The 26,350-nt window shown below is 46.8% G+C and overlaps 1 protein-coding gene across 2 annotated transcripts; it reads right to left on the bottom strand.

Moving 5' to 3' along the window:
• Nucleotides 1-3,514: 3,514 nt before the first annotated feature.
• On the bottom strand, nt 3,515-22,758 carry LOC137335090 (opioid growth factor receptor-like protein 1). Of its 2 annotated transcripts, XM_068000198.1 has the most exons (9): nt 22,428-22,758; nt 18,244-18,303; nt 15,508-15,561; nt 15,194-15,262; nt 10,301-10,379; nt 8,647-8,725; nt 8,112-8,178; nt 5,874-6,022; nt 3,515-5,259 (listed from the first exon to the last, which is right to left on the bottom strand). In XM_068000198.1, exons 1-9 carry the CDS (start codon nt 22,539-22,541, stop codon nt 3,810-3,812), a joined length of 2,121 nt encoding a protein of 706 aa, XP_067856299.1. In that variant the 5' UTR covers nt 22,542-22,758; the 3' UTR covers nt 3,515-3,809. The 2 variants fall into 2 exon arrangements, with proteins under 2 accessions (XP_067856299.1, XP_067856300.1); XM_068000199.1 differs by lacking the exon at nt 18,244-18,303 and having other exon boundaries at nt 22,428-22,757.
• Nucleotides 22,759-26,350: the final 3,592 nt, after the last annotated feature.

Genomic DNA, 26,350 nt, shown 5'->3' with positions numbered 1-26,350 from the left:
GAGACGGGGCACAAAAGATTTACTAGAATGGTTCCAGGGAGGAAGGACTTCAGTTATGTGGATAGACTGGAGAAGACTCCATTCGCAACCCCTCAGATAATGAAACAGTCCATGCCCGCATGCAGCAAGACCTGGACAACATCCAGGCTTTAGCTGATAAGTGGCAAGTAACATTCGCGCCAGACAAGTGCCAGGCAATGACCACCTCCCCTTGACATTCAACGACATTACCATCCCCAAATCCCCCACCATCAACATCCTGGGGGTCACCATTGACCAGAAATTTAACTGGACCAGCCATATAAATACTGTGGCTACAAGAGCAGGTCAGAGGCTGGGTATTCTGCAGCGAGTGACTCACCTCCTGACTCCCCAAAGCCTTTCCACCATCTACAAGGCAAAAGTCAGGAGTGTGATGGAATACTCTCCACTTGCCTGGATGAGTGCAGCTCCAACAACACTCAAGAAGCTAGACACCATTCAGGACAAAGCAGCCTGCTTGATTGGCACCCCATCCACCACCCTAAACATTCACTCCCTTCACCACGGGCGCACTGTGGCTGCAGTGTGTACCATCCACAAGATGCACTGCAGCAACTCGCCAAGGCTTCTTCGACAGCACCTCCCAAACCCGCGACCTCTACTACCTAGAAGGACAAGGGCAGCAGGCACATGGGAACATCACCACTTGCACGTTCCCCTCCAAGTCACATACCATCCCGACTTGGAAATATATCGCCATTCCTTCATCGTCGCTAGGTCAAAATCCTGGAACTCCCCACTTATCAGCTCTGTGAGAGAACCTTCACCACACGGACTGCAGCGGTTCAAGAAGGCGGCTCACCACCACCTTCTCAAGGGCAATTAGGGATGAGCAATAAATGCTGGCCTTGCCAGTGACACCCACATCCCATGAATGAATAAAAAAAAGCTGGGGTTCTTCTCCTTAGAGGAGAGAAGGTTGAGAGGAGATTTGATAGAAGTGTACAAAATCATGAGGGATCTAGACAGAGTAGATAGAGAGAAACTGTTCCCATTGGTGGGAAGGGTCGAGAACCAGAGGACATAGATTTAAGGTGATTGGCAAAAGAACCAAAAGCAACATGAGGAAAAACTTTTTTTTTAAAAACGGAGCGAGTAGTTATGATCTGGAATGCGCTGCCTGAAAGGATGGTGGAAGCAGATTCAATCGTGGCTTTCAAAAGGAAATTGGATAAATACTTGAAGGGAAAATATTTGCAGGGATACGGGGAAATGGGACTAACTGGATTGTTCTTGCAGACAGCCGGCACAGCCGAAAGGCCTCCTTCAGTGCTTAAGAACATAAGAACATAAGAAATAGGAGCAGGAGTAGGCCAATCGGCCCCTCGAGCCTGCTCCGCCATTCAATAAGATCATGGCTGATCTGATCCTAACCTCAAATCTAAAGAACACAAGTAGGAGCAGGACCTGACCAATCAGCCCCTGGGCCCACTCCGCCACCCACAGGGCCTTGACCAATCCGAACTCAGTTTCATGTACAATTTCCTGCCCGCTCCCCGTAACCCCTAATTCCCTTTACTTCTAGGAAACTGTCTATTTCTGTTTTAAATTTATTTAATGATGTAGCTTCCACAGCTTCCTGGGGCAGCAAATTCCACAGACCTACTACCCTCTGAGTGAAGAAGTTTCTCCTCATCTCAGTTTTGAAAGAGCAGCCCCTTATTCTAAGATAATGCCCCCTAGTTCTAGTTTCACCCATCCTTGGGAACATCCTTACCGCATCCACCCGATCAAGCCCCTTCACAATCTTACATGTTTCAATAAGATCGCCTCTCATTCTTCTGAACTCCAATGAGCAGAGTCCCAATCTACTCAACCTCTCCTCATATGTCCACCCCCTCATCCCCAGGATTTACCGAGTGAACCTTCTTTGTACTGCCTCGAGAGCAAGTATGTCTTTTCTTAAGTATGGACACCAAAACTGTATGCAGTATTCCAGGTGCGGTCTCACCAATACCTTATATAACTGCAGCAATACCTCCCTGTTTTTATATTCTATCCCCCGAGCAATAAAAGCCAACATTCCGTTGGCCTTCTTGATCACCTGCTGCACCTGCATACTAACTTTTTGATTTTCTTGCACTAGGACCCCCAGATCCCTTTGTACTGCAGTACTTTCCAGTTTCTCGCCATTAAGATAATAACTTGCTCTCCGATTTTTCCTGCCAAAGTGCATAACCTCACATTTTCCAATATTGTATTGCATCTGCCAAATCTCCGCCCACTCACCCAGCCTGTCTATATCCCCTTGTAGGTTTTTTATGTCCTCCTCACTCTCTACTTTCCCTCCCATCTTTGTATCATCTGCAAACTTTGATATGTTACACTCGGTCCCCTCCTCCAAATCGTTAATATAGATTGTAAAGAGTTGGGGACCCAGCACCGACCCCTGAGGAACACCACTGGCTACTGGTTGCCAGTCCGAAAATGAACCATTTATCCCAACTCTCTGCTTCCTGTTAGATAACCAATCCTCCACCCATGCCAGAATATTACCCCCAATCCAGTGATTCTTTATCTTGAGCAATAATCTTTTATGTGGCACCTTGTCAAATGCCTTCTGGAAGTCCAAATACACTACGTCCACTGGTTCCCCTTTATCCACCCTGTACGTTATGTCCTCAAAGAACTCAAGCAAATTTGTCAGACATGACTTCCCCTTCATAAAGCCATGCTGACTTTGTCCTATTAAATTATGTTTATCCAAATGTTCCGTTACTGTCTCCTTAATAATAGACTCCAAAATTTTACCCACCACAGATGTTAGGCTAACTGGTCTATAATTTCCAGCCTTCTGCCTACTACCCTTTTTAAATAAGGGTGTTACATTAGCAGTTTTCCAATCTGCCGGGACCTTTGCTGAGTCCAGAGAATTTTGGAAAATTATTACCAAAGCATCCACAATCCCTACTGCCATTTCCCTCAAGACCCTGGGATGTAAGCCATCAGGTCCAGGGGATTTATCCGCCTTGAGTCCCATTATTTTACTGAGTACCAATTCCTTAGTGATTTTAATCGTATTTAGCTCCTCCCCCCCAGCGGGCCCCTGTTTGTCCAGTGTTGGGATATTCTTAGTGTCCTCTACCGTAAAGACTGAAACAAAATATTTATTCAGCATTTTTGCCATCTCCATGTTTCCCACCATTAATTTCCCGGTCTCATCCTCTAAAGGACCTACGTTTGCCTTAGCCACCCTTTTTCTTTTTATATAACTATAGAAACTCTTGCTCTCTGTTTTTATATTTTTTGCTAATTTATTTTCATAATCTATCTTCCCTTTCTTAATCAATCCTTTAGTTACTTTTTGCTGTCTTTTGAAGACTTCCCAATCTTCTATCCTCCCACTAAGTTTGGCTACCTTATATGTCCTTGTTTTTAGTCGGATACTATCCTTAATTTCTTTACTTAGCCACGGATGGCTGTCAGTTCTATAATTCTAGGATTACAACAGAGAGGAAAACTGGGGTTACAATGTGGTACAAAATACATTTATTATTATTTAAACTTACTCTACTATCAGAATTATATATAAAAAATCATGGATTATATCTATACATGTATATATATCAACCTCTAAATGCCATTCAGTATCTGGCATTAGAAAGTCCATGGGAGTCACGAGGTAATTCACCCTCCCAACCCTATGGAGTAGCAAAGCATATTTGTTTAGTGCCCTGCATTTGATGACATGAGGACACACTCCTAACACTCTACGGCACAGGAAAATAGTGACCCAATGTGCTGCCACACTACCAACATTTAGATGTTTACTGAGCATCTTGCATTTCCACATCATCTTCCTCTGTTCCCGTGCCTTTCTCACCAGGACATTTAACATCTTCTATCTCCATTTCCACATTTTTCTCACCAGGACATTTAGCATCTTCCACAGCAGATGCCAGACTTGCTTCTTGCGTTTCCATTTCTTCCACGCACTCACTTTCATCTGCAGTGGAACTCTGAATCTTCCTTTCAGAAACAGATTTATTTTGTCCTTCATGAATTTCTAATTCAGTTAACACATTCTTCCGTCCCCCTATTACTGTATTCCTGATTTTATCTTCTTCTGTTGCGTCATCTTCAATGGTCACTAGTTCTGGCTTAGCTATCTCATCTGGCTCTCTTGTTGCTTCATCCCCAATTTTACTGCCTACTGTTACAGGCTTATCCTCTTCAATGGTTACTGGTTCTGGCTTAGCTATTTCATCTGGCTCTCTTGTTGCTTCATCCCCAATTTTACTGCCTACTGTTACAGGCTTATCCTCTTCAATGGTTACTGGTTCTGGCTTAGCTATCTCATCTGGCTCTCTTGTTGCTTCATCCCCAATTTTACTTCCTACTGTTGCAGGCTTATCCTCTTCACTGGTCACTAGTTCTGGTTCTCCTGAAGGCAGAAACTTCTCCTTTGATTCCTTTTCTTTTCGATAGGTAGCTTCACTAGTCACTACTCCTGGTTGAATTTCAAACATTTCTGGGTTGTCTTCAGTTTTCTCCTTGTGCTTGGTTTCGCAGTTCTTCAGTACTTCATTGCCTTGCACCAATTCCTTGGTGTTAGTTTTACGGCCTTCCTCGACAGCGTCTTCATCACATTCGGTTTGTTTTTTAACATTTCCATTTTGGTGAGACTTATTTTCTGAGACTGGAGATTTCCCATCACCGTTACTCTTTTCTTCACCACTACAATCTTCCTGACTTGTGGCTGCATCAAGAGTTCTAGTCTCTTTACAATATTCAGATCTTTCCTCAGCGTCCTTCGCATGGTTTGTACTCTTTTCCCTTGAATCTGAAGACTTTCTCTTCATTAGACGTCCCTGTTTCTGATTTCGTCTTTTGACTGCCTCCGATGACACACAACTCAATTCTTCATCTTCATCTGACACTTCCTCGCTAACCATTTCCTGTTCTTGAACCTCTTCCTTCCTCAGTTCTTCGAGGATATGGCTGAACCGGTGTTCTGTTCCCTTGGGAGGCCCCCAGACAAAGTCCTCAAGAGGCCGATAGTGCTGCTGCGCATAAAGTATCAGTTTCCTTCTCTCAGATTTACTTCGGACGGTGTAAATAAAGTAGTCCAGGACACTCTCTTTAACCCTGGGTAACTGCTCATTGATCAGTGTTTCAGTCAGGAAGAACTTCACCAGTGGCGACTGATAGTGTCCGAAGCCCATCTCTCCGAGGCACTTCAGTATCCGAGTGATTCGGAGATTATTGTGTGTGCGTCTGAAATGGGAAAGAAAGAAAAAAAATAATCAGCATCAAAATCTGCAAAACAACAATAACTGGTAGCAGCAGAGTCCTGTAACACCAGTATTTCCCCCATGAGTAGCACTGTGTCATAGTCCACTGGTGCTCCAAGAAGTGAGGGGACAACTCCCCCCACCAAAGCACAAGGTAGAGGACATTTTTAAAAAGTTCAGCTTTGATGTCGGCCATGGCTCAGATTCAGAAGACTGTGGGGTTCGAGCCCCACTCCAGAGACTTGAGTAAATAATCCATGCTGACACTCAGTGCAGTACTGAGGGAATGCTGCACTGTTGGAGGTACTGTCTTTTGGATGAGATGCTAAACCCAAACCTCGTCTGCCCTCTCAGGTGGACGTAAAAGATCCCATGGCAATATTCCAAAAGAAGAGCAGAGGAGTTCTCCCCAATATTTATCCCTCAACCACTGTCTGGTCATTATCTCATTGTTGTCTGTGGGATCTTGCTGTGTGCAAATTGGTTGGAATGTTTCCTACATTACAACAGTGACTAACTATACTTCAAAAAGTACTTCACTGGCTGGGATTGTGAAAGGTGCTGTATAAATGCATGTCTTTCTTTGATTACACTCACAGGTTCAGGTTGTTGAATCTCTGTCTCCAGTGATGGGTACGCCTCACCTCTCCAGTTTCCCGATTCACCAGTTGAATGCCATAAAAATCCAGCATGATCTCGTATGCTTTAATGAGCCTCTTCTTCGCAATCTCAGATTCTTTGAATAACTGTAGATAGTGAAATAGTTAATGCAAGTGCATAAAAACGTAGTCAATTAATAAAAGAAATTCCAGGATTGCGGCATTTAATTCAACACCGGAAATAACAGGTGAGACACATCAAACATATCTGCCTTGTCTTAACTCCTCACATTCTTTTCATTGGCTGTAAATGGCCATCATCATAACTCTAGGCAATGACCAATGGCTCAGTGGGTAAATGCATGGCCCACTGTAGAAATGAGCCAAACAAACCAGTAATATCGGTGCAGAGTTAGCAATCTCATCCAGGGTGCTGGTAGGGATGTTAAAACTGACCAGGGTTCAATTCCCTGAAGGGGAGAATGAAACATCTTAGATGTCGGCCGTGGCTCAGCGGGTAGCACTCTCGCCTCTGAGGCAGAAGGTCGTGGGTTCAAGTCCCACTCCAGACACTTGAGCCCATAATCCAGGCGGATACTCCAGTGCAGTACTGAGGGAGTGCTGCACTGTCGGAGGTGCCGTCCTTCGGATGAGACGTTAAACTGAGGTCTCGTCTACCTTCTCAGGTGGATGCAAGAGATCCCATGGCACTATTTCGAAGAAGAGCAGGGGGGTTCTCCCGTGTGTCCTGGCCAATATTTATCACTAAAAACAGATTATCTGGTCATTATCGCATTGCCGTTTGTGGGATCTTGCTGTGCACAAATTGGCTGCTGCATTTTCCTACATTAGAACAGAGACACTTCAAAAAGTACCTTAATTGACTGTAAAGCACTTTGGGATATCCTGAGGTCATGAAAGGCAAAACATGTAAAAAAAACACACCATTTTAAAAACCTGCCTCAAATTTGACCCCATGAAACAAGAGGTCTTCGAAATTGAGAAAGCTGAAAACTTTTAAGCCAGAGAGAATGGCTTCTTTACAAAAAGAATTCTGTTCAGATCCTATATCCATCCAATCTACCATGGCCAGTGAATTTTAATTTTTTGTTCCAAATATGCCTCCTTGTACCTCCTCCTCGGTTCATCCTCACTGCTCTTGAAATCAAAATTCACAGCAGTGTCACCTACCTCATTCCTTTAGAAACTCAAAATTGTGAAACCCCTCACCTCCCTCGGTCCTCCCTTCCTCTTACAATTGATAGAGTTTCAAAACCAAAAGGTTGTCATCTACTCATTGATTTATACCATCTCTGCTGTTATTTTCAACCTTGGTGGGCTCTTGCAATAGAGGCCTTGGTCTTTCAGCTTGGTTTCACAATAATTTTTTTAAAAAATGCCATAATCTCCGACAGACAACGTTACTCTACACTGATTTGGCGACATTCTGCCACTCTGCTTGGTACCTCACTCTGGACAGTGTGACAAAGATGGGAAATGCTGATGGAAACCCAATTTGGTCCATCGTAACATAGGACACCACAACAAAGCAACGTGACTCCACTCATTGTCTTGGGAAGCTAAGAAACATTGGCAAGAGTTTGAGTGTGTACGGTCATGATCCACATGCAGTTACTCTGGAGATGCAGAGCAGCTCGAGGTAAGCCTCACACTAACATTACCTTCCTTCTCACTGAGAAACATCTGCTTTTTAATTTCCGTAGTACAAATTTTTACACTCAATTCAAAATTTCCAGAGAACATATCAGCAAAGGATTCCATCACTTCAAATTCTACCTAACTTTAGGAACCTGTAACCTTTTCAGTTTTGTACACGCAAGCACGTTACAGAGTAAACAAAGGATTCACAAAAGAACCAGGGGGGAGATGAGGAGAATTTTTTTATGCAACCAGTTATGATCTAGAATGCGCTGCCTGAAAGGGCGGTGGAAGCAGATTCAATAATAACTTTCAAAAGGGAACTGGATAAATACTTGAAGGGGAAAAAATTTGCAGGACTATGGGAAACGAGTGGGGCGGGGTGGAGGGGGTGGGGAGTGGGAGTAATTGGATTGCTCTTTCAAAGAGTTGGCACAGGCACGATGGGCCGAGTAGCCTCCTTCTGTGCTGCAAGATTCTATGATCAAACACGTCTTTTGGATTAACAGGAATATTTAGTGCTTGAAGGGTCAAGTGGGGAGCAACACATTGAACAATTCTGCTCCTTGTTACACACCTTGATTTCTTGTCTTGTGAGTTCCTTGGCATGCCAATTCATTCCAGGTTCTCGCAATGGAAACAGCCTAAAAACGCAACCCAAACCGTTAGAAACGAGGACAGTTTCAGAAGGTGCAGGCAAACGTACAGAAACGCCTTCCAACCCAGAAGTGAAGACCGTAGTTATTTAAATATTCATGATAATTAATTAGCACACTCGCACAACACATTGAAGCATCAATGCCCAACATCGAGGCAATGGTCCCCTGCAGGTTCGATGGCCCGCTCCGTTGGCTATCCGATAGTCCTGGTTGGAGTGGGGGACGCGGACTATAGTCATGAGATTCATCCCAGGCCACCCTAGCGCAACCTTCCCACAATATGGGGTTGAGAGGCATCTGTGGGTGTCAAGGCAGATCACCTGCCCCATCAACTGTACTGCGTGTTCCTCAAAAAGAAATTTTTAAAAATACGGAGTTTACCATCTAATTGAAAAAATAAATCCCTGCAATTAAACACCACACCCAACATGGAGAAGAAAAAGACAGTATTACCACTGGATGTATGAATGGTTCCTCTCCAATAGTTCATATTCCCCCTTCCAATTAGTAATCGCCTCTTCTATTGTCCACTCTAGAAGACAAAAGAAATTAAGAGAGTCAATCCTCCACTGGTGTTTGGGAGTTAAAAAGAAACCAAAGTAGCAACAAAGTGTCTGAAATGTTTAACTTGTTGAACGTGGGCTCAGGCGGAGAACCAAACTCTGTTGGACTGGGTGTGGCAGTGAGGGGGAGTGGGGAAATGCAGTCCCTTCCACACCGCACACCGCTGGGATGCAAATAAAAATTTGGCCCATGCTGATGGGTTGGGAACTTCCTACATCCCCAGCTGCAAAGCTCTAAACGAGATTAGTTCGACCACTTACATCCACTGGGAACAAAGTTCAAAGTCTACAGATGGCCAACAGTTTGGTTCGAGATGGAAAGGGCCTCTTTGAGGAGTCAGCCGTGGCTCAGTGGGTAGCACTCTCGCCTCTGAATTAGAAGGTCATGTGCTCAAGGCCCACTCTAGAGACTTGAGCACAAAATCTAAGTTGACGTAGTTCAGTGCAGTGCTGAGGGAGCGCTGCGCTATTGGAGGTGTTGTCTTTTGAATGAGACGTTAAACCAAGGCCCTGTCTGCCCTCTCAGGTGGACGTAGAAGATCCCATGGCACTATTTCAAAGAAGAGTAGGGGAGTTCTGCCCGGTGTCCTGGCCAATATTTATCCCTCAACCAACATCACTAAAACAGATTATCTGGTCATTATCACATTGCTGTTTGTGGGAGCTTGCTGTGCACGAATTGGCTGCCGTGTTTACTACATTACAACAGTAACGACACTTCAAAAGTACTTCATTGGCTGTAAAGTGCTTTGGGACGTCCTGAGGTTGTGAAAACATAATATATAGATGCAAGTCTTTCTTTCTTTTCTATAGGAGGCTGGTGTGGAAATTGGAAAAAAGTTTATCTGGAGGTAGTAATGTGTATTTTTCTTAAGTTGGAACTGAGACACCTTGTTGGAGAAGCATAGGGGAAGCTTTACTCTGATTTTCCACGTTGTTGCTTGCGATAACTCCCGGGATATGCTCTCGCTTACGTGTATCTTGACATCTTCATGTTGCTGTTTCTTTCCCCCCTACCAGGTGGCCACCGTCGCTCTCCTCTTCTCAGCTTCTCCCTCTAATTAAACGTCCTTGAAGTCAAGTGCACACAGTGTGCTTTGTAACAACTTAACCCAGCAGGAAGTGCCTGGATAACTTGTCCTCTCAGCCAGGTTTAGATCCACTGGTAAAAAAAACCCCCAAAATTACAACGACTGATTGAAGCCACAGCCTGCTTCATCCTGTGGACTGATGAGGTCAAGGCTTCGCACTTGAATTTGCACGGGTAGGTTCGGGGGAGCTGACCCATTTACTCTGGTCAGAGGCCGCACTGGACATATACTGTGAGGTTCCTTCATCGTCGCTGGGTCAAAATCCTGGAACTCCCTTCCTAACAGCACTGTGGGAGAACCTTCACCACACGGACTGCAGCGGTTCAAGAAGGCGGCTCACCACCACCTTCTCAAGAGCAATTAGGGATGGCAATAAATGCCGGCCTCGCCAGTGACGCCCACATCCCGAGAGTTATATTTTTAAAAACAAAAATTTAGCTGGCAAGCACTTACCATCTGGCTGAGAGGGCATTTTGTTCATGTAGAATTTAAAGTTGATGTTGCTATTATCCTTTACTTTATCATCTAGATCCTGTTGGGAACAAAAGCAGGATCAATATGGGAAAACTGATGGCATTTAATTCCAGTAGGGAATGCAGGAAAAACTCTTTACCCATGGTTAGAATGTGGAACTCACTACCACAAGGAGTAGCTGAGGCAAATAGCATAGATGCATTTAAGGGGAAGCTAGATAAACACATGAGGGAGAAAGGAATAGAAGGGTTTCTGATAGCGTTAGATGAAGTAAAGAGGGAGGAGGCTCGTGTGGAGCATAAACACCGGCATAGACTAGATGGGCCGAATGGCCTGTTTCTGTGCTGTACATTCTATGTAAAAACATTTAAAATTTTTGCAAAAGAGAACCAGCTTTTAAATTAGTTTTGTTTTAGTAAATACATGTGTAAAGGACTTTAACATCCATCTGAACTATCAGAGTAGGCAGATGGGACTGCATCTCTGACCATGTAGTGCACCCTCAGCACTGCACCCTCAGCACTGCACCCTCAGCACTGCACCCTCAGCACTGCACCCTCAGCACTGCACCCTCAGCACTGCACCCTCAGCACTGCACCCTCAGCACTGCACCCTCAGCACTGCACCCTCAGCACTGCACCCTCAGCACTGCACCCTCAGCACTGCACCCTCAGCACTGCACCCTCAGCACTGCACCCTCAGCACTGCACCCTCAGCACTGCACCCTCAGCACTGCACCCTCAGCACTGCACCCTCAGCACTGCACCCTCAGCACTGCACCCTCAGCACTGCACCCTCAGCACTGCACCCTCAGCACTGCACCCTCAGCACTGCACCCTCAGCACTGCACCCTCAGCACTGCACCCTCAGCACTGCACCCTCAGCACTGCACCCTCAGCACTGCACCCTCAGCACTGCACCCTCAGCACTGCACCCTCAGCACTGCACCCTCAGCACTGCACCCTCAGCACTGCACCCTCAGCACTGCACGGAGATGTCAACCAGGATATCTGCTCTAGTCCTGGAGTGGGGCTCGAACCCACAACCTGCTGACTCAGAGACAAGAGTGATGTCTCAATAGAGACCAGGGGATGGCATCCTGAAATCAACCTGGTTGGAACCATTCACTCCATTGAATTTCAGGGAAAAGTCACTAAACCATCTTGCTACACGTCACAGAAAGCAACAAAAGCTAGATCAGTTCTAGAAATGCCCTTTAAGGTGCATTTTCTTGAGAGGTTCCATTCCTTTGACCTTTAGTCTAGTAGTTCCATGTTAAACACACCGCAAACATCACAATCATAGGGATGTGGGTGTCGTTGGTAAGGCCGGCATTTATTGCCCATCCCTAGTTGCCCTGAAAGTGGTGGTGGGCCTTCTTGATACAACTAGGTGGCTTCCTAGGTCACTTCAGAGGTCAGTTAAGAGTCAATCACCGGGACTGGAGTCACGTATAAGCCCAGACCGGGTAAAGTCGGCAGGTTTCCTTCCCTAAAGGGACATTAGTGAACCAGTTGGGATTTTACAAAAATCCGACAGCTTCACGGTGACTTTTACTGGTACTAACCTTTTATTTCAAATTCTCAAACTGCCATAGTGGGATTTGAACTCGTGATCTCTGGGTTATTCGTCTAGCACTCTGGATTACTAGCCCAGTAACATAACCACTACACTACTGTAAAACAGAAAAACAAAAGAGAGTAACAGAGGTACCCCGCTTAATTTTGGGGGTTTGTCTGCACTGGCCCAGAAAATGTGGGTTGGGGGGTGGGGGTGATAATGGGAGTTTGAAATTGCAGAAAAGGCCTTAAAAATCATCACTAAGAACTGAAAAATGGATTGGGAAAGATGGCCATTGGTTGGCACAGAGCTTTGAATCTCAATTTTCATTTTCAGATTTCCCACATATAAATGGATATTTGGTGACTGGGAATGGCTTTTCCCACTCTGCCAAAACCATCTCCTAGTTTGGTTCTGCTTCTGATGTTCCCTCTCTCCTTCTCCTTCGGGTTGTTCAACACGACACACCCTCTTGCACCCACGAGGTTTCAGATATCGAGCTATGGAATCTGCCAGGACTACGCCAGTGCTCCACCATTTGGGCCTACACCATTGCAGGGACTGCCTCGGAGGAAAGGTCATTCATACTGGACAAGTTGCCAAAAGGACAACTTATTTTTACAACCCTCCCAGAAATGGGAGCAACTCCCAAAACCCAAACACCTGCCCTTAGAGTGACAGTAGCTAAACACAAAGGAGCTAAAGAAGAGAAGAAACTCATCAAACCAGGGGCAGGCTTGAGAAGGGACAGAGAGCTCTGGGACTAATTTAGGGGGTAATTTTAACCTAACTCACCGGGCAGGAAACCCATGGGATCGAGTGGTTTTACACCGGGCCCAGTATTGCTCTTCACTGACTTCAATGGAGAGTAAAATCAGGCAGAGTGTAAAACCAGCGTTGCACCCAATCCCGTCAGTTTCCCGATGGGCGGGTTAGGTTAAAATTGTACCCCTAAGTCTTGCCATTTCTGGTTAGGAGTCAAGTGCTCAACTACCCAAGGGACCAGACCAATCCAGGATGTTTTTAACCTACTTTTTCTAAATAAATGGAAATGTTTTTCCTCTTCTTCCCTCCCCCCCTTCTCCTTCCCTCCCCCCCCTTCTCCTCTCCGGAAGGGATTAACACTCGGCTGAGGGCTTGTTCCAAAAGCGGACAACCATGGCTCAGTGGATCGCACTCTCGTCTCGGAGTCACAAGGTCATGGGTTCAAGCCACACTCCAGAGACTCGAGCACAAAATCTAGGCTGACACTCCCACTGGAGTGCTGCACTGTCGGAGGTGCCGTCTTTTGGATGAGATGTTAAATCAAGGCCCTGTCTACCCTCCCAGGTGGACGTAAAAGATCCCTCGGCACTATTCAAAGTAGAGCAAGGAAGTGCTCCCTGGTATCCTGGTCAACATTTATCCCTCAACCAAAGCATTTATTTAATTGCTGTTTGTGGGATCTTGCTGTGCGCATATTGGCTGCCACATTTCCTGTATTACAACAGTGACTATACTTCAAAAGTACTTCATCAACTGAGAAGCACTTTGGGACGTCCTGAGGTCTTGAAGGGTGCTATATAAATGCAAGTTCTTTCTTTATCAGTGCAGGGCGACCTTTCATTGATCATCCAGGAAGACATTGTCTTTGCCTGAGTGTAGACAGTGAGTGTCAGTGGGCTGTTCGACCATGGTTGTAATCACAGCCAAGCCCAATCCTGACCTCAGCTGATGTCCACATACAAGAGAAGTCATTGGATGGCGATGGGAACAGGAACTCTACCCTGGATAATTTTCTTCTCTCCAACCAATTGCAGAGCTCACACTGCTGCCCTGCTGATGTATGGAAATGAATGATGAACTGTTTTTTTGTAAGTCTTATTTTTTTTTCTCTTTTTCTTCAGAAAGGTCTCAAGGTATTTTACCCACAATGAATTACTTTGAAGTACAGAGAAACCATCTCTTCTTTTGAAGAGCACTATGGGATCTTTAACATCTACTTGAAGCATCAGACTAAGCCTTTGGCCTGTCGCGTGTGTAGGACGGAGTCTCAGACAGCGCAGCACTCCCTCAACAATGCACTGGAGAGTCGGCCAAGCTAATCAGCTCAAACTTAGAATCACAGAATGGTTACAGCACAGAAGGAGGCCATTCGGCCCGTGTCAGCTCTTTGTAAGAACATTCCAGTTGGTCCCATTCCCCTGCTCTTTCCCCGTAGCCCTGCAAATTTTTTCCCTTCAAGTATTTATCCAATTCCTTTTTGAAAGCCACGATTGAATCTGCCTCCACCGCCCTTTCAGGCAGCACATTCCACATGATAACCACTCAATGCGTAAAAAGGTTTTTCCTCGAGGCCTTTGGTTCTTTTGCCAATCACCTTAAATCCGTGTCCTCTGGTTCTCGACCCTTCCACCAATGGGAACAGTTTCTCTTTATTTACTGTATCTAAACCCTTCATGATTTTGAACACTTCTATCAAATCTCCTCACAACCGTCTCCGCTCTAAACAGAAAAATCCCAGCTTCTCCACTCTATCCACGTAACTGAAGTCCCTCATCCCTGGAACATTTCTGGTAAATCTTTTCTGCACCCTCTCTAAGGTCTTCACATCCTTCCTAAAGTGCGGTGCCCAGAATTGGACACAATATCCAGTTGTGGTTGAACCAGTGTTTTATAAAGGTTCAACATAACTTCCTTGCTTTTGTACTCTATGTCTCTATTTATAAAGCCCAGGATCCCATATGCTTTTTTAACCGCTTTCTCAACCTGTCCTGCTACCTTCAATGATTTGTGCACATAAACCCCCAGATATCTCTGTTCCTGTACCCCTTTAGAATTGTACCATTTAGTTTATATTGCCTCTCCTTGTTCTTCCTGCCAAAATGTATCACTATGCACTTCTCTGTTAAATTTCATCTGCCATGTGTCCGCCCATTCCAACAGCCTGTCTATGTCCTCTTGAAGTCTATCACTATCCTCCTCACTGTTTACTACACTTCCAAGTTTTGTGTCATCTGCAAATTTTGAAATTGTGCCCTGTACACCCAAGCCCAAGTCATTAATATATATCAAGAAAAGCAGTGGTCCCAGCACTGACCCCTGGGGAACACCACTGTACACCTCCCTCCAGTCCGAAAAACAACCGTTCACCACTGCTCTCTGTTTCCTGTCACTGAGCCAATTTCATATCCGTGCTGCCACTGCCCCTTGAACCCATAAATCTCTGACTCAGAGATGTTTAACATTACACCACGAGGTGCATATACAATCGATAAGAGAAACTCCCTGATACAATTCTCTGCTGCTGTAGCTCTCGCACACACGACTCACAGGGTAACCATGCCGATATCGCTGAAGGTCCTTTGCTGCTCTCCTGTTACGCCATCGATATGGCTCACTCTGAAAAACAAACATTCAATATTTACAATCGAGGCCACGCTTTTGATGCTGAGGTAGGAGGTTTAGTGATAGGAGTTCTGGGGTTTAACAGCAGCCAAGGGACAGGCGACCTTCATTTTGAAACTAGGCATCAAGGAAGTACCCTGAATAAAATTTTCTGCATCTAAATTTCTCTTCCCTTTTATATTTTTCTGTTTCCTTGAAACCCAAATATCTAACACAGACACACGTGCACACAGACGCACCTGATAATATTTCCTCTTCTCAGTAGGTCTTTGCAAAGTCTCCTGATGGTCCTCCTGAAAAATAATGCACACACCTTTCAGTCCAGCGTCGTCCAACGGAAATCCCTCAGTAGCCTCAGGTGAAGCTACGAAGACAATGTTTTAGCCACATACGGGTAAACGTACCTCACTGTACATCTACTTAATGAACATCTCCCACCATTCAGTGCAAAACTTTCCAGTATTTCTCTTTCACCAAAGTTTGGAATTCTGCCGTGAGTTTATCAGATGCGGCACATCTTAGTGCAGCAGTTGTGAGCGGTACTTGGGCTTCATCAGTGATTGCTGAGAACGTTGATGCTTACAACAAGACTCATCAGTCCCACCCCCGCTCTCCACCCAGACCCACCCCCCGCTCTCCACCCAGGCCCCCCCCCCGCTTTCCACCCAGACCCCCCCCAGCTCTCCACCCAGACCCCCCCCCCCCCCGCTCTCCACCCAGACCCCCACCCCAGCTCTCCACCCAGACCCCCCCCCCGCTCTCCACCCAGACCCCCACCCAGACCCCCCCCCCCCCGCTCTCCACCCAGACCCCCACCCCAGCTCTCCACCCAGACGCCCCCCCCGCTCTCCACCCAGACGCCCCCCCCCCGCCCCCGCCGCTCTCCACCCAGAGATTAAAAATGTAATTAGCCACATCGAACCTATACCTGCCCTGGGAGTGTTTGATGGGACAGTTTAGAGGGAGCTTTACTCTGTATCTAACCCGTGCTGTACCTGCCCTGGGAGTGTTTGATGGGACAGTGTAGAGGGAGCTTTACTCTGTATCTAACCCGTGCTGTACCTGCCCTGGGAGTGTTTGATGGGACAGTGTAGAGGGAGCTTTACTCTGTATCTAACCCGTGCTGTACCTGCCCTGGGAGTGTTTGATGGGACAGTGTAGAGGGAGCTTTACTCTGTATCTAACCCGTGCTGTACCTGCCCTGGGAGTGTTTGATGGGACAGTGTAGAGGGAGCTTTACTCTGTATCTAACCCGTGCTGTACCTGCCCTGGGAGTGTTTGATGGGACAGTGTAGAGGGAGCTTTACTCTGTATCTAACCCGTGCTGTACCTGCCCTGGGAGTGTTTGATACTGACATGATGCAGAATAAATGTTCCACTCCTTAGCACAGAAATCCCTCATCTGGATTCATTCAAAAATTCACTGAGTGAAAGCATGAGATTTGAAAACAAATATTTGAAATCCAATAATCTTGCCAGAGATCTTTCTGAAATTAATAAACCTGTGTTACTATAACTAGAAGAATAAAACAGAGGTGAACTTGAAAACTCTCGAATGCGGATAGATTTAATAATTAATGTACCGTTACCAGTGCTTCTGTGAATTTTCTTCTAAACTAAGGACCAACATCAAACCACCTTTAAGTAAATTGGCAGTGGTCTGCAGAATGGTCATTGGCAGATCAGGGCAGAGCCATTATCTCTCGTTCTATGTCACCTTGTATTACCTACATGCCATTGGTTACCTGAGAGAACTCTTTTCCACATTATTATAATGCGCTGCCTCCATCTCTCTCTTTGCCTCAAGCAGGAATCGAGGGAGACACTAGGGTCATGCCCAATACAGGTGAAGCAGTGACATGTTGGAGCAACACTGAATCATTGGTCTGCCCCTCCCCCCGTCTCTCCTGAAGGTGCCAACTCTTGTTGGGTTAGATTACATGGCACTAGCAGATCTCTGGTACCTCGTTCAACTAGCTGAGCCTAGACAGCGAGGCCCGTCAAGTGATTCTATTCAGGTGTCAGCTGTGGCTTATTGAAACATACAAGATTCTGAGGGGACTCGATAGGGTAGATGCTGAGAGGATGTTACCCCTCATGGGGGAATCTAAAACTAGGGGGCATGGTCTCAGAATAAGAGGTCGCCCGTTTAAGATGGAAATGAGGAAGAATTTCTTCTCCCAGAGGGTCATGAATCTTTGGAATTCTTTTCCCCAAAAAGCTGTGGAGGCTGAGTCATTGAATACATTCAAGGCTGAGTTAGACAAATTTTTGATCAACAAGGGAGTCAAAGGATACGGGGAAAGGGCAGGAAAGTGGAGTTGAGGTAAAAATCAGATCAGCCACGATCTCATTAAATGGCGGAGCAGGCTCGAGGGGCCGAATGGCCTACTCCTGCTCCTATCTCTTATGGCTCAGTGGGTAGCACTCTCGCCTCTGAGTCAGAAGGTCGTGGGTTCAAGTCCCACTCCAGAGACTTGAACACAAAATCTAGGCAGACATTCCAGTGCAATACTGAGGGAGTGCTGCACTGTCTTTCGGATGAGACGTTAAACCGAGGCCCCGTCTGCCCTCTCAGGTGGAGGTAAAAAAAAAAATCCCACGGCCACTATTTCAAAGAGCAGGAGAGTTCTCCCCGGTGTCCTGGTCAAGATTTATCCCTCAACCAACATCGTTAAAATAGATGATCTGGTCATTATCTCATTGCTGTTTGTGGGAGCTTGCTGTGTGCAAATTGGCTGCTGCATTTTCTAAATTACAACAGTGACTATACTTGAAAAAGGTACTAAATTGATTGAAGCACTATGGAACATCCTGAGGTTGTGAAAGGCGCTATATAAATGCAAGTCTTTCTTTATTCAACTCATACTTGATATCCACAGTTGCAGAGAGCGACCAAGTGTTGTGCACTTTAAATGGCTGCTTTCAAGTATGGAGTTTGTCGTTCAGAGACGGTGAAAGAAAAAAAATCTCACCTGGGTCCGATTCGAAAAAATGGAGAGGATTAGAGCCCACAGCCACTGAAGAAAATAAATCTGAGGGACAGTAAATGGAGAGACGGTAAGAGGGGAGCCTTCTCACCCATTAGCATTGAACAGAAGTACAAGTTTAGTGCCAAAGATTTTTGTCCGTGTTTCGTCCATGTTCACACGGAGAAAACCGCTGCGAGGAAGTGCAAGCAGCAAAGACAAGTAACAGCACAATGACATTTGGGCTTCTTCAGAGCTGTCTCCAGGAAGTTCCCTTACACCACTTCCTGCTGTGGGACTAAGTTGGACAAATGGTGGATGCAATAGAAACTTTATACTTTCTTTTAAAAAAAATGTTGATTGTCAAACATGTACTTAAATAAATATCTAGGGAAAAATCAAATACAACACAGCTCGCGATGCCTAGGACGCTCCTGGAAATCAGGGTGAATTTCCTCAAGGCTTCTCCTGCTCCACCATCGTAACTTCGATGGAAACTTGGTTAAACCCCAAGGAAATTCACCTCCATTGTTTTGAAGCAGGTTTGACTAAAAAAAAAACATTACTACAGGGTACTTTATTCCTATTCTCTTCTATTCGGTATTCCCCACTCCACTCCTGAACTGTAACTCAGTGGGCAGCACTCGCCTCCGAGTCAGAAGGTTGTGGGTTCAAGCCCCACTCTCGAGACTCGAGCACAAAAATCTAGGCTGACACTCCCAATGCCAACACTGGGGGAGTGCTGCACTGTCAGAGGTGTCGTCTTTAGGATGAGATGTTAAAGTGAGGGCCCCATCTACCCTCTCGGGTGGATGTAAAAGATTCCATGGCACTGTTTCAGAGAGCAAGGGAGTTCTCCCCGGTGTCCTGGGCCAATATTTATCCCTCAACCAACATCACAAAGAAACAGATTATCTGGTCATTATCACGTTGCTGTTTGTGGGATCTTGCTGTGCGCAAATTGGCTGCCGCGGTTCCTACATTACAACAGCGACTACACTTCAAAAAGTACTTCATTGGCTGTAAAGCGCTTTGGGACGTCCTGAGGTTGTGAAAGGCTCTGTATAAATGCAAGTTCCATCTTTCTTTCTTTTTCTTTGACGGTGCTGACTCTGACCGAGACAGTTCAACAAGTGCCAATTTCCCTCTGGTGCCTCAAATCGAGTGGCCATTCTTCATGTGGAAGCCTGACCAGCGAATGCCTGCAGACTATTTGCCCAGGAGTCAAATCGTATCCCCGTGTGTGTGTATTTTCCAGCAAAACTCACTGGAATAGCAACTGGCTCATTTTGGCCTTCCCTAAGTGAGGGGCACCAAGACCAACTGCAATGCTCCTGCCACCATCCCGGCTGACACCGAGTAGCTCAGTACCCATTGCAGAATATAAGCAGCACAAGGGCTTCCTGTAAGGCTCTGTATAGATCGGGCAGTGCACTCATCAGCGGAGCTATCAGGGCAGTTTGTACGCAGTGGCTACAACGCGAGAAATGGTGGGCAATTGGATACAATGTAAATGCCGAGCAATGCTTGCCTTACGTAACAAGCCCGAGGGGCTGAACGGCCTCCTCCTGCCCCCGTGCGACAGGCCCGAGGGGCTGAACGGCCTCCTCCTGCCCCCGTGCGACAGGCCCGAGGGGCTGAACGGCCTCCTCCTGCCCCCGTGCGACAGGCCCGAGGGGCTGAACGGCCTCCTCCTGCCCCCGTGCGACAGGCCCGAGGGGCTGAACGGCCTCCTCCTGCCCCCGTGCGACAGGCCCGAGGGGCTGAACGGCCTCCTCCTGCCCCCGTGCGACAGGCCCGAGGGGCTGAACGGCCTCCTCCTGCCCCCGTGCGACAGGCCCGAGGGGCTGAACGGCCTCCTCCTGCCCCCGTGCGACAGGCCCGAGGGGCTGAACGGCCTCCTCCTGCCCCCGTGCGACAGGCCCGAGGGGCTGAACGGCCTCCTCCTGCCCCCGTGCGACAGGCCCGAGGGGCTGAACGGCCTCCTCCTGCCCCCGTGCGACAGGCCCGAGGGGCTGAACGGCCTCCTCCTGCCCCCGTGCGACAGGCCCGAGGGGCTGAACGGCCTCCTCCTGCCCCCGTGCGACAGGCCCGAGGGGCTGAATATGCCCAAATGTAAAATGGGAGGAAATCAGCAGAAAGAATCGGGGCCCAAGGAAAGCACTGAATTCACACCTTATATTCCTTCTTTAAGTATGAAATTTAAAGGTTCAACTATTTAACCATCATTCATGTACAACAGGCAAACGTGTTTAGGCCTTTTTGTTGGCTCAATCTGTAGGGGTGACACAGAGGTGCCCTGGTGTCCCCTGGCAGAGACATAACAAATTATGACAAGTGCCCTCGGGCACCACCTATATAATAAATAAATAACAACAGCTTGCATTTATATAGCGCCTTTAACGCAGTAAAACAGCCCAAGGCGCTTCACAGGAGCGATAATCAAACAAAATGTGATACCGAGCCATATAAGGAGATATTCTACAGGTGACCAAAAGCTTGGTCAAAGATTTCTCCCCCAGTTTTCCACTGTTTAAGTCCCCCCGGCTCTAACAGTGCCTGTATTTTAGCTCCAACTACAAGTTCAAACAATAATAACCAATCTTAATACCGCAAAAGCACACAAATGACAATTAGATGACAATGTTGTTGTGACTATCAATAAGACACTCTATACCCTGCGGTGCCCACCGGTTGCAGAAGGAAACCCCTACAGCACCTGGTATTCCGGTGCGGTCTCCCAGCCAAGCCTAACTCTGCACAGCTTCCGAGGTCAGACAGGAGCGATCGCTGGAGGTCGGCACAACATACTTAAGAACCAGCAATCGGGGAGCGGGGAGGTGGGGGGGGGCGGAAGCAGCTTTTAAATGATGTGACTTATACTGATGCCATAAAAATCCATTTAAAGGAACTGAAAAAATCCAGAGCAGGCCTCAGCGAGGATCAAATAAAATAAAAACGCTCAGACGTTTTTCAAACAAACACCAGAAAATGAATTTGCTGCGCCTGAAAAATCTGGTCACAATTTGAAGAGAGTCTCCGAGCAAGTGCAATTGCAGGAAAGTCGCCCGTGAGGCTCTGTAACTTGGTGGGGAGGGGCATTATTCTGGCGGAGATGCATTCTGGCAGAGGGATCAATAAGACAGTTGAGGAGAAATTCTACAGGTGACCAAAAGCTTGGTCAAAGAGGTTGGTTTTTCAGGAGCGTCTTAAAAGGAGGAGAGAGAGAGAGAGAGAGAGAGGTAACGAGGTTCAGGGAGGGAATTCCAGAGCTTAGGACCCAGGCAGCTGAAGGCACGGCCGCCAACGGTGGAGTGATGAAAATCGGGGATGCGCAAGAGGCCAGAATTGGAGGAGCGCAGAGATCTCGTGTGAGGCTCTGTAACTTGGGTGGGGCAGTATTCTGGGAGAAGATGCGTTTCAGCAGAGGTCAATAAGACAATAGAGGAGATTTGGGCGTATTATACTTATGAACGTAACTCACTTATCATACTATAAATGGTATGGTACAGCACAGGAGCAGGCCATTCGGCCCATCGTGCCTGTGCTGGCTCTTTGAAAGAGCTAACCAACTAGTCCCACTCCCCCCTGCTCTTTCCCTATAGCCCTGTAAAAAAATTTTCACAAGTATTTATCCAATTCCCTTTTGAAAGTTATTATTGAATCTGCTTCCACCGCCCTTTCAGGCAGCGCATTCCAGATCAGAACAACTCGTTTGCACACCCCCCAAAAAAAACTCTGCGATCTTTTAAGCCGCGTCCCGGCACAAACACACAGGGAATTCCGCTCCTTCGATTTTAAGACACATGTGTTGCAGTGGAACAGGCGGGGAGCTCCCTCTCCTGGGTGCAAGGAATGAGATTCAGCTGGGCAGGAATCAACAGCAATGGCTCCTACTGCCTGAAATCCTCAAACTGCAGCCAAAGACACAAGACAAGGCCTCGAAGGATTTAGTTACTAAACTTAAAAGAGATCATTTGGCGAGAGTCGGTGTTTTTGCATTTGCACCAATATCGTGGTACCAAGGCATTCCTGGTCAAACTCAAAGAAAAAAAAAAGAAGAGTCTGAATTTCGCCCTGGGTGTGCCTGTTTTTGGCCAAAAGTGCAGGCAGCTGTCAGTCAGGCTTTGAGTGCAACCAATTCCGACAGAAACCTGCTCTCTTTCTGTGTCCCCCCCCGGTCCTCTTACCGCACTCCACCGCTGCGATCGCCTCTTGTCCATGGGTTTGGGGGATTCTGCTGGCGGTTCCGCTTCTCCCTCGCTCTCCGCCCAAGTCGAATCGTATCCCGCCTCTTCCAACATCGCGACCAGTTTGCGGATGAGCAGCAGGGCAAAAAAACCACACACACACACAGGCTGATCGGGATGCTGCTTTCAGGGGTGGGGAGAGGAAATTGGAATAATGGAAACTTAGCAGCCAAGGAAGCGAGAGGAGGAGTCTCGGTGTAAAGAAGCAGGAAGCGAAATACAAAGCTAACTTCTTTCTCTTTCGCTTTTGCTTTAGTTCAAAGTCTCCTTTTAAAATGTCCTCCGGTTGGGGGGAGAGAATTGGTCCTGTTGTAAATATTAAAGCTTAGGGAGTTGTTTGAATTGCAGTTAGATTTTGGAGCGAAATTCTACCCAAGCGAGAAATTGCATTTATAAAGCACCCGTTCACCTCTTGCACGCCTCCCCCAAAAAACGTTTCACAGCCAAATGAATTATTTTTTTTTAAAGTGTAGTCACTTGTTGCTGGAGGGGAATATGGCAGCCAGTCTCTGCACAAACAGGTTCCACAAACAACCAGATAAATAACCAGCTGGCCTATTTTAATTAAAGGGGGAGGGAAGTGTTGGCCAGGATATCAGAATTTCCTGGTCCTCTTCTTTGAATTAAAAAAAAATTATGCATTCATGGGATGTGGGCGTCGCTGGCAAGACCGGCATTTATTGCCCATCCCTAATTGCCCCTTGAGAAGGTGGTGGTGAGCCGCCTTCTTGAACCGCTGCAGTCCGTGTGGTGAAGGTTCTCCCACAGTGCTGTTAGGAAGGGAGTTCCAGGATTTTGACCCAGCGACGATGAAGGAACAGCGATATATTTCCAAGTCGGGATGGTGTGTGACTTGGAGGGAATAGTGCAGTGGGATCTTTAACAGTACCGCCCCTCCGGCAGTGCGTCTCCCCCCTCGGTACCGCCCCTCCGGGAGTGCGTCTCCCCCCTCGGTACCGCCCCTCCGGCAGTGCGTCTCCCCCCTCGGTACCGCCCCTCCGGCAGTGCGTCTCCCCCCTCGGTACCGCCCCTCCGGCAGTGCGTCTCCCCCCTCGGTACCGCCCCTCCGGCAGTGCGTCTCCCCCCTCGGTACCGCCCCTCCGGCAGTGCGTCTCCCCCCTCGGTACCGCCCCTCCGGCAGTGCGTCTCCCCCCTCGGTACCGCCCCTCCGGCAGTGCGTCTCCCCCCTCGGTACCGCCCCTCCCTGTATTGACCCACTCTCGGTACCGCCCCTCCCTGTATTGACCCACTCTCGGTACCGCTCCTCCCTCTGTATTGCACTGAAGAGGCCGCCTAGATTCCTTACAACAACAACAACTTGCATTTATATAGCGCTTTTAACGTAGTAAAACGTCCCAAGGCTCTTCACAGGAGCGATTATCAAACGAAATTTGACATCGAGTCACGTAAGGAGATATTAGGACAGGTGACCAAAAGCTTGGTCAAAGAGGTAGGTTTTAAGGAGCGTCTTAAAGGAGGAGAGAAAGGTAGAGGGGTTTAGGGAGGGAATTCCAGAGCTTAGGGCCCAGGCAGCTGAAGGCACGGCCGCCAATGGTGGAGCGATGGAAATCAGAGTTCCGCAAGAGGCCAGAATTGGAGGAGTGCAGAGACCTCGGAGGGTTGTAGGGCTGGAGGAGGTTACAGAGATAGGGAGGGGCGAGGCCATGGAGGGATTTGAAAACAAGGATGAGAATTTTAAAATCGAGGCGTTCCCAGACCGGGAGTTAGTATAGATCAGCGAGCACAGGGGGGTGATGGGTGAACGGGACTTGGTGCGAGTTAGGATATGGGCAGCAGAGTTTTGGATGAGCTCAAGTTTATGGAAGGTGGAAGATGGGAGGCCGGCCAGGAGAGCACTGGAATAGCCCAAGGGACACACTGGGCTTCTTCTCACTCCAGTGCATTTACCTCACCACATGTGAAAGTTTCACATCTTGTAAACTGCCTTTTAAACCCAGTTTACAAAACTTTACTTTCAAATGTATATTGTGATTAATCCAGGTGAGGGATGTCAGTGCCTAAAAAAACAAATTCTTTCAAATCAAACACTCCCGGGCCAGGTTAGATGCGGAGTAAAGCTGCCTCTAATCTACCTTAACAAAATGCTTTAACTCCCAATCTCAGAAGAGAACATCCTACAGCAGGGTTTTGACAGAGTAAATAAGGAGAAACTGTTTCCACTGGCAGGAAGGTTGGTAACCAGAGGACACAGATTTGAGGTAATTGGCAAAAGAACCAGAGGGGAGATGAGGAGAATTTTTATTACGCAGTGAGTTGTTCTGATCTGGAATGCGCTGCCTGAAAGGGCGGTGGAAGCAGATTCAATAATAACTTTCAAAAGGGAATTGGATAAATACTTGAAAAGGAAAAATGTGCTATGGGGAAAGAGCAGGGGAGTGGGACTAATTGGATAGCTCTTTCAAAGGGCATTGGTGAGGCCACACTTGGAGTACTGTGTACAGTTCTGGTCACCCTATTATAGAAAGGATATTATTAAACTAGAAAGAGTGCAGAAAAGATTTACTAGGATGCTACCGGGACTTGATGGTTTGACTTACAGGGAGAGGTTAGACAGACTGGGACTTTATTCCCTGGAGAGTAGGAGGTTAAGGGGTGATCTTATAGAAGTCTATAAAATAATGAGGGGCATAGATAAGGTCGATAGTCAAAATCTTTTCCCAAAGGTAGGGGAGTCTATAACGAGGGGGCACAGATTTAAGGTGAGAGGGGAGAGATACAAAAGGATCCAGAGGGGCAATTTTTTCACTCAAAGGGTGGTGAGTGTCTGGAACGAGCTGCCAGAGGCAGTAGTAGAGGCGGGTACAATTTTGTCTTTTAAAAAGCATTTGGACAGTTACATGGGGAAGATGGGTATCGAGGGATATGGGCCAAGTGCAGGCAATTGGGACTAGCTTAGTGGTATAAACTGGGCGACATGGACATGTTGGGCCGAAGGGCCTGTTTCCATGTTGTAACTTCTATGATTCTATGATTCTATGATCTATGACACAGGCAAGATGGGCCGAATGGCCTCCTCCTGTGCTCTATGATTTTACCTCAATTTCCCACAACAGATCTCTTTATCTCTGAGTGAGACCGCGATGTTAGGGCCAAATTAAGGGTAGATTTGCGCTAACCATTTGAAAATGATAAACTCAAGACCCACTGGCACATCAGTGAGTTGCTTTGTGCACCCACCTTACTCATGATTTTACTTGATTTTCACATCGTTCACCTGACGAAGGAGGTAGCCTCCGAAAGCTTGTGAATTTAAAATAAAATTGCTGGACTATAACTTGGTGTTGTAAAATTGTTTACAATGATTTTACTTCTAATTTGTAACAAGTAACTTGTTTTAATCGACTGGGGATTTATTATCTTGTACTTCATCCTTAGATTCTATACCTCTGTTTTATTGAAAAGGTGTATGGCTCCTGAAAGTGTTAATGACTTTACCCCAGAACTTACAGGAAACTGAAACTGAACCTGTCTCCGTTTCACGAATATGTTTGTTTCAAAAGTAAAGAGTTAGGTTTCAGTTTCCGAATGAGGGATTTTGCAAGTTACACTTTTTTTATACACATAGTTTGTGGGAATGAAGAAGCAGCACTTCTGTCTGCTTGCACCAACTCAGTGACACTGCAGATATGTTAGGACAATAAGATCCAGGATAATGAGAGATTTACAACACCAAAGCAACAACAACATGCATTTATATAATGCCCTAACGAAAACAACCCAAAGTGTTTCACAGGACCGTAGTCAGACAAAAACTCACACCGAGCCAAGGAAGTAGATAATAGGAGGGGCAACTAAAAGCTTGGTCAAAGTGCTAAGTTTTAAGGAGGGTCTTACATCGAGTT

Source organism: Heptranchias perlo, chromosome 19 (genome assembly GCF_035084215.1).
Source record: "Heptranchias perlo isolate sHepPer1 chromosome 19, sHepPer1.hap1, whole genome shotgun sequence".
In the NCBI taxonomy this organism is placed as follows: Eukaryota; Metazoa; Chordata; class Chondrichthyes; order Hexanchiformes; family Hexanchidae; genus Heptranchias; species Heptranchias perlo.
This window is presented reverse-complemented; position numbering and strand designations above follow the sequence as displayed.

Coding starts and splice junctions, on each gene's coding strand:
- LOC137335090 (XM_068000198.1), bottom strand. CDS start 22,541: ATGTTGGAAGAGGCGGGATACGATTCGACTTGGGCGGAGAGCGAGGGA. Junction 10,380..15,193: donor GATATCGGCATGGTTACCCT/GTGAGTCGTGTG, acceptor TGTTCCCAACAG/GATCTAGATGATAAAGTAAA. Junction 8,179..8,646: donor AACCATTCATACATCCAGTG/GTAATACTGTCT, acceptor TTGCGTTTTTAG/GCTGTTTCCATTGCGAGAAC.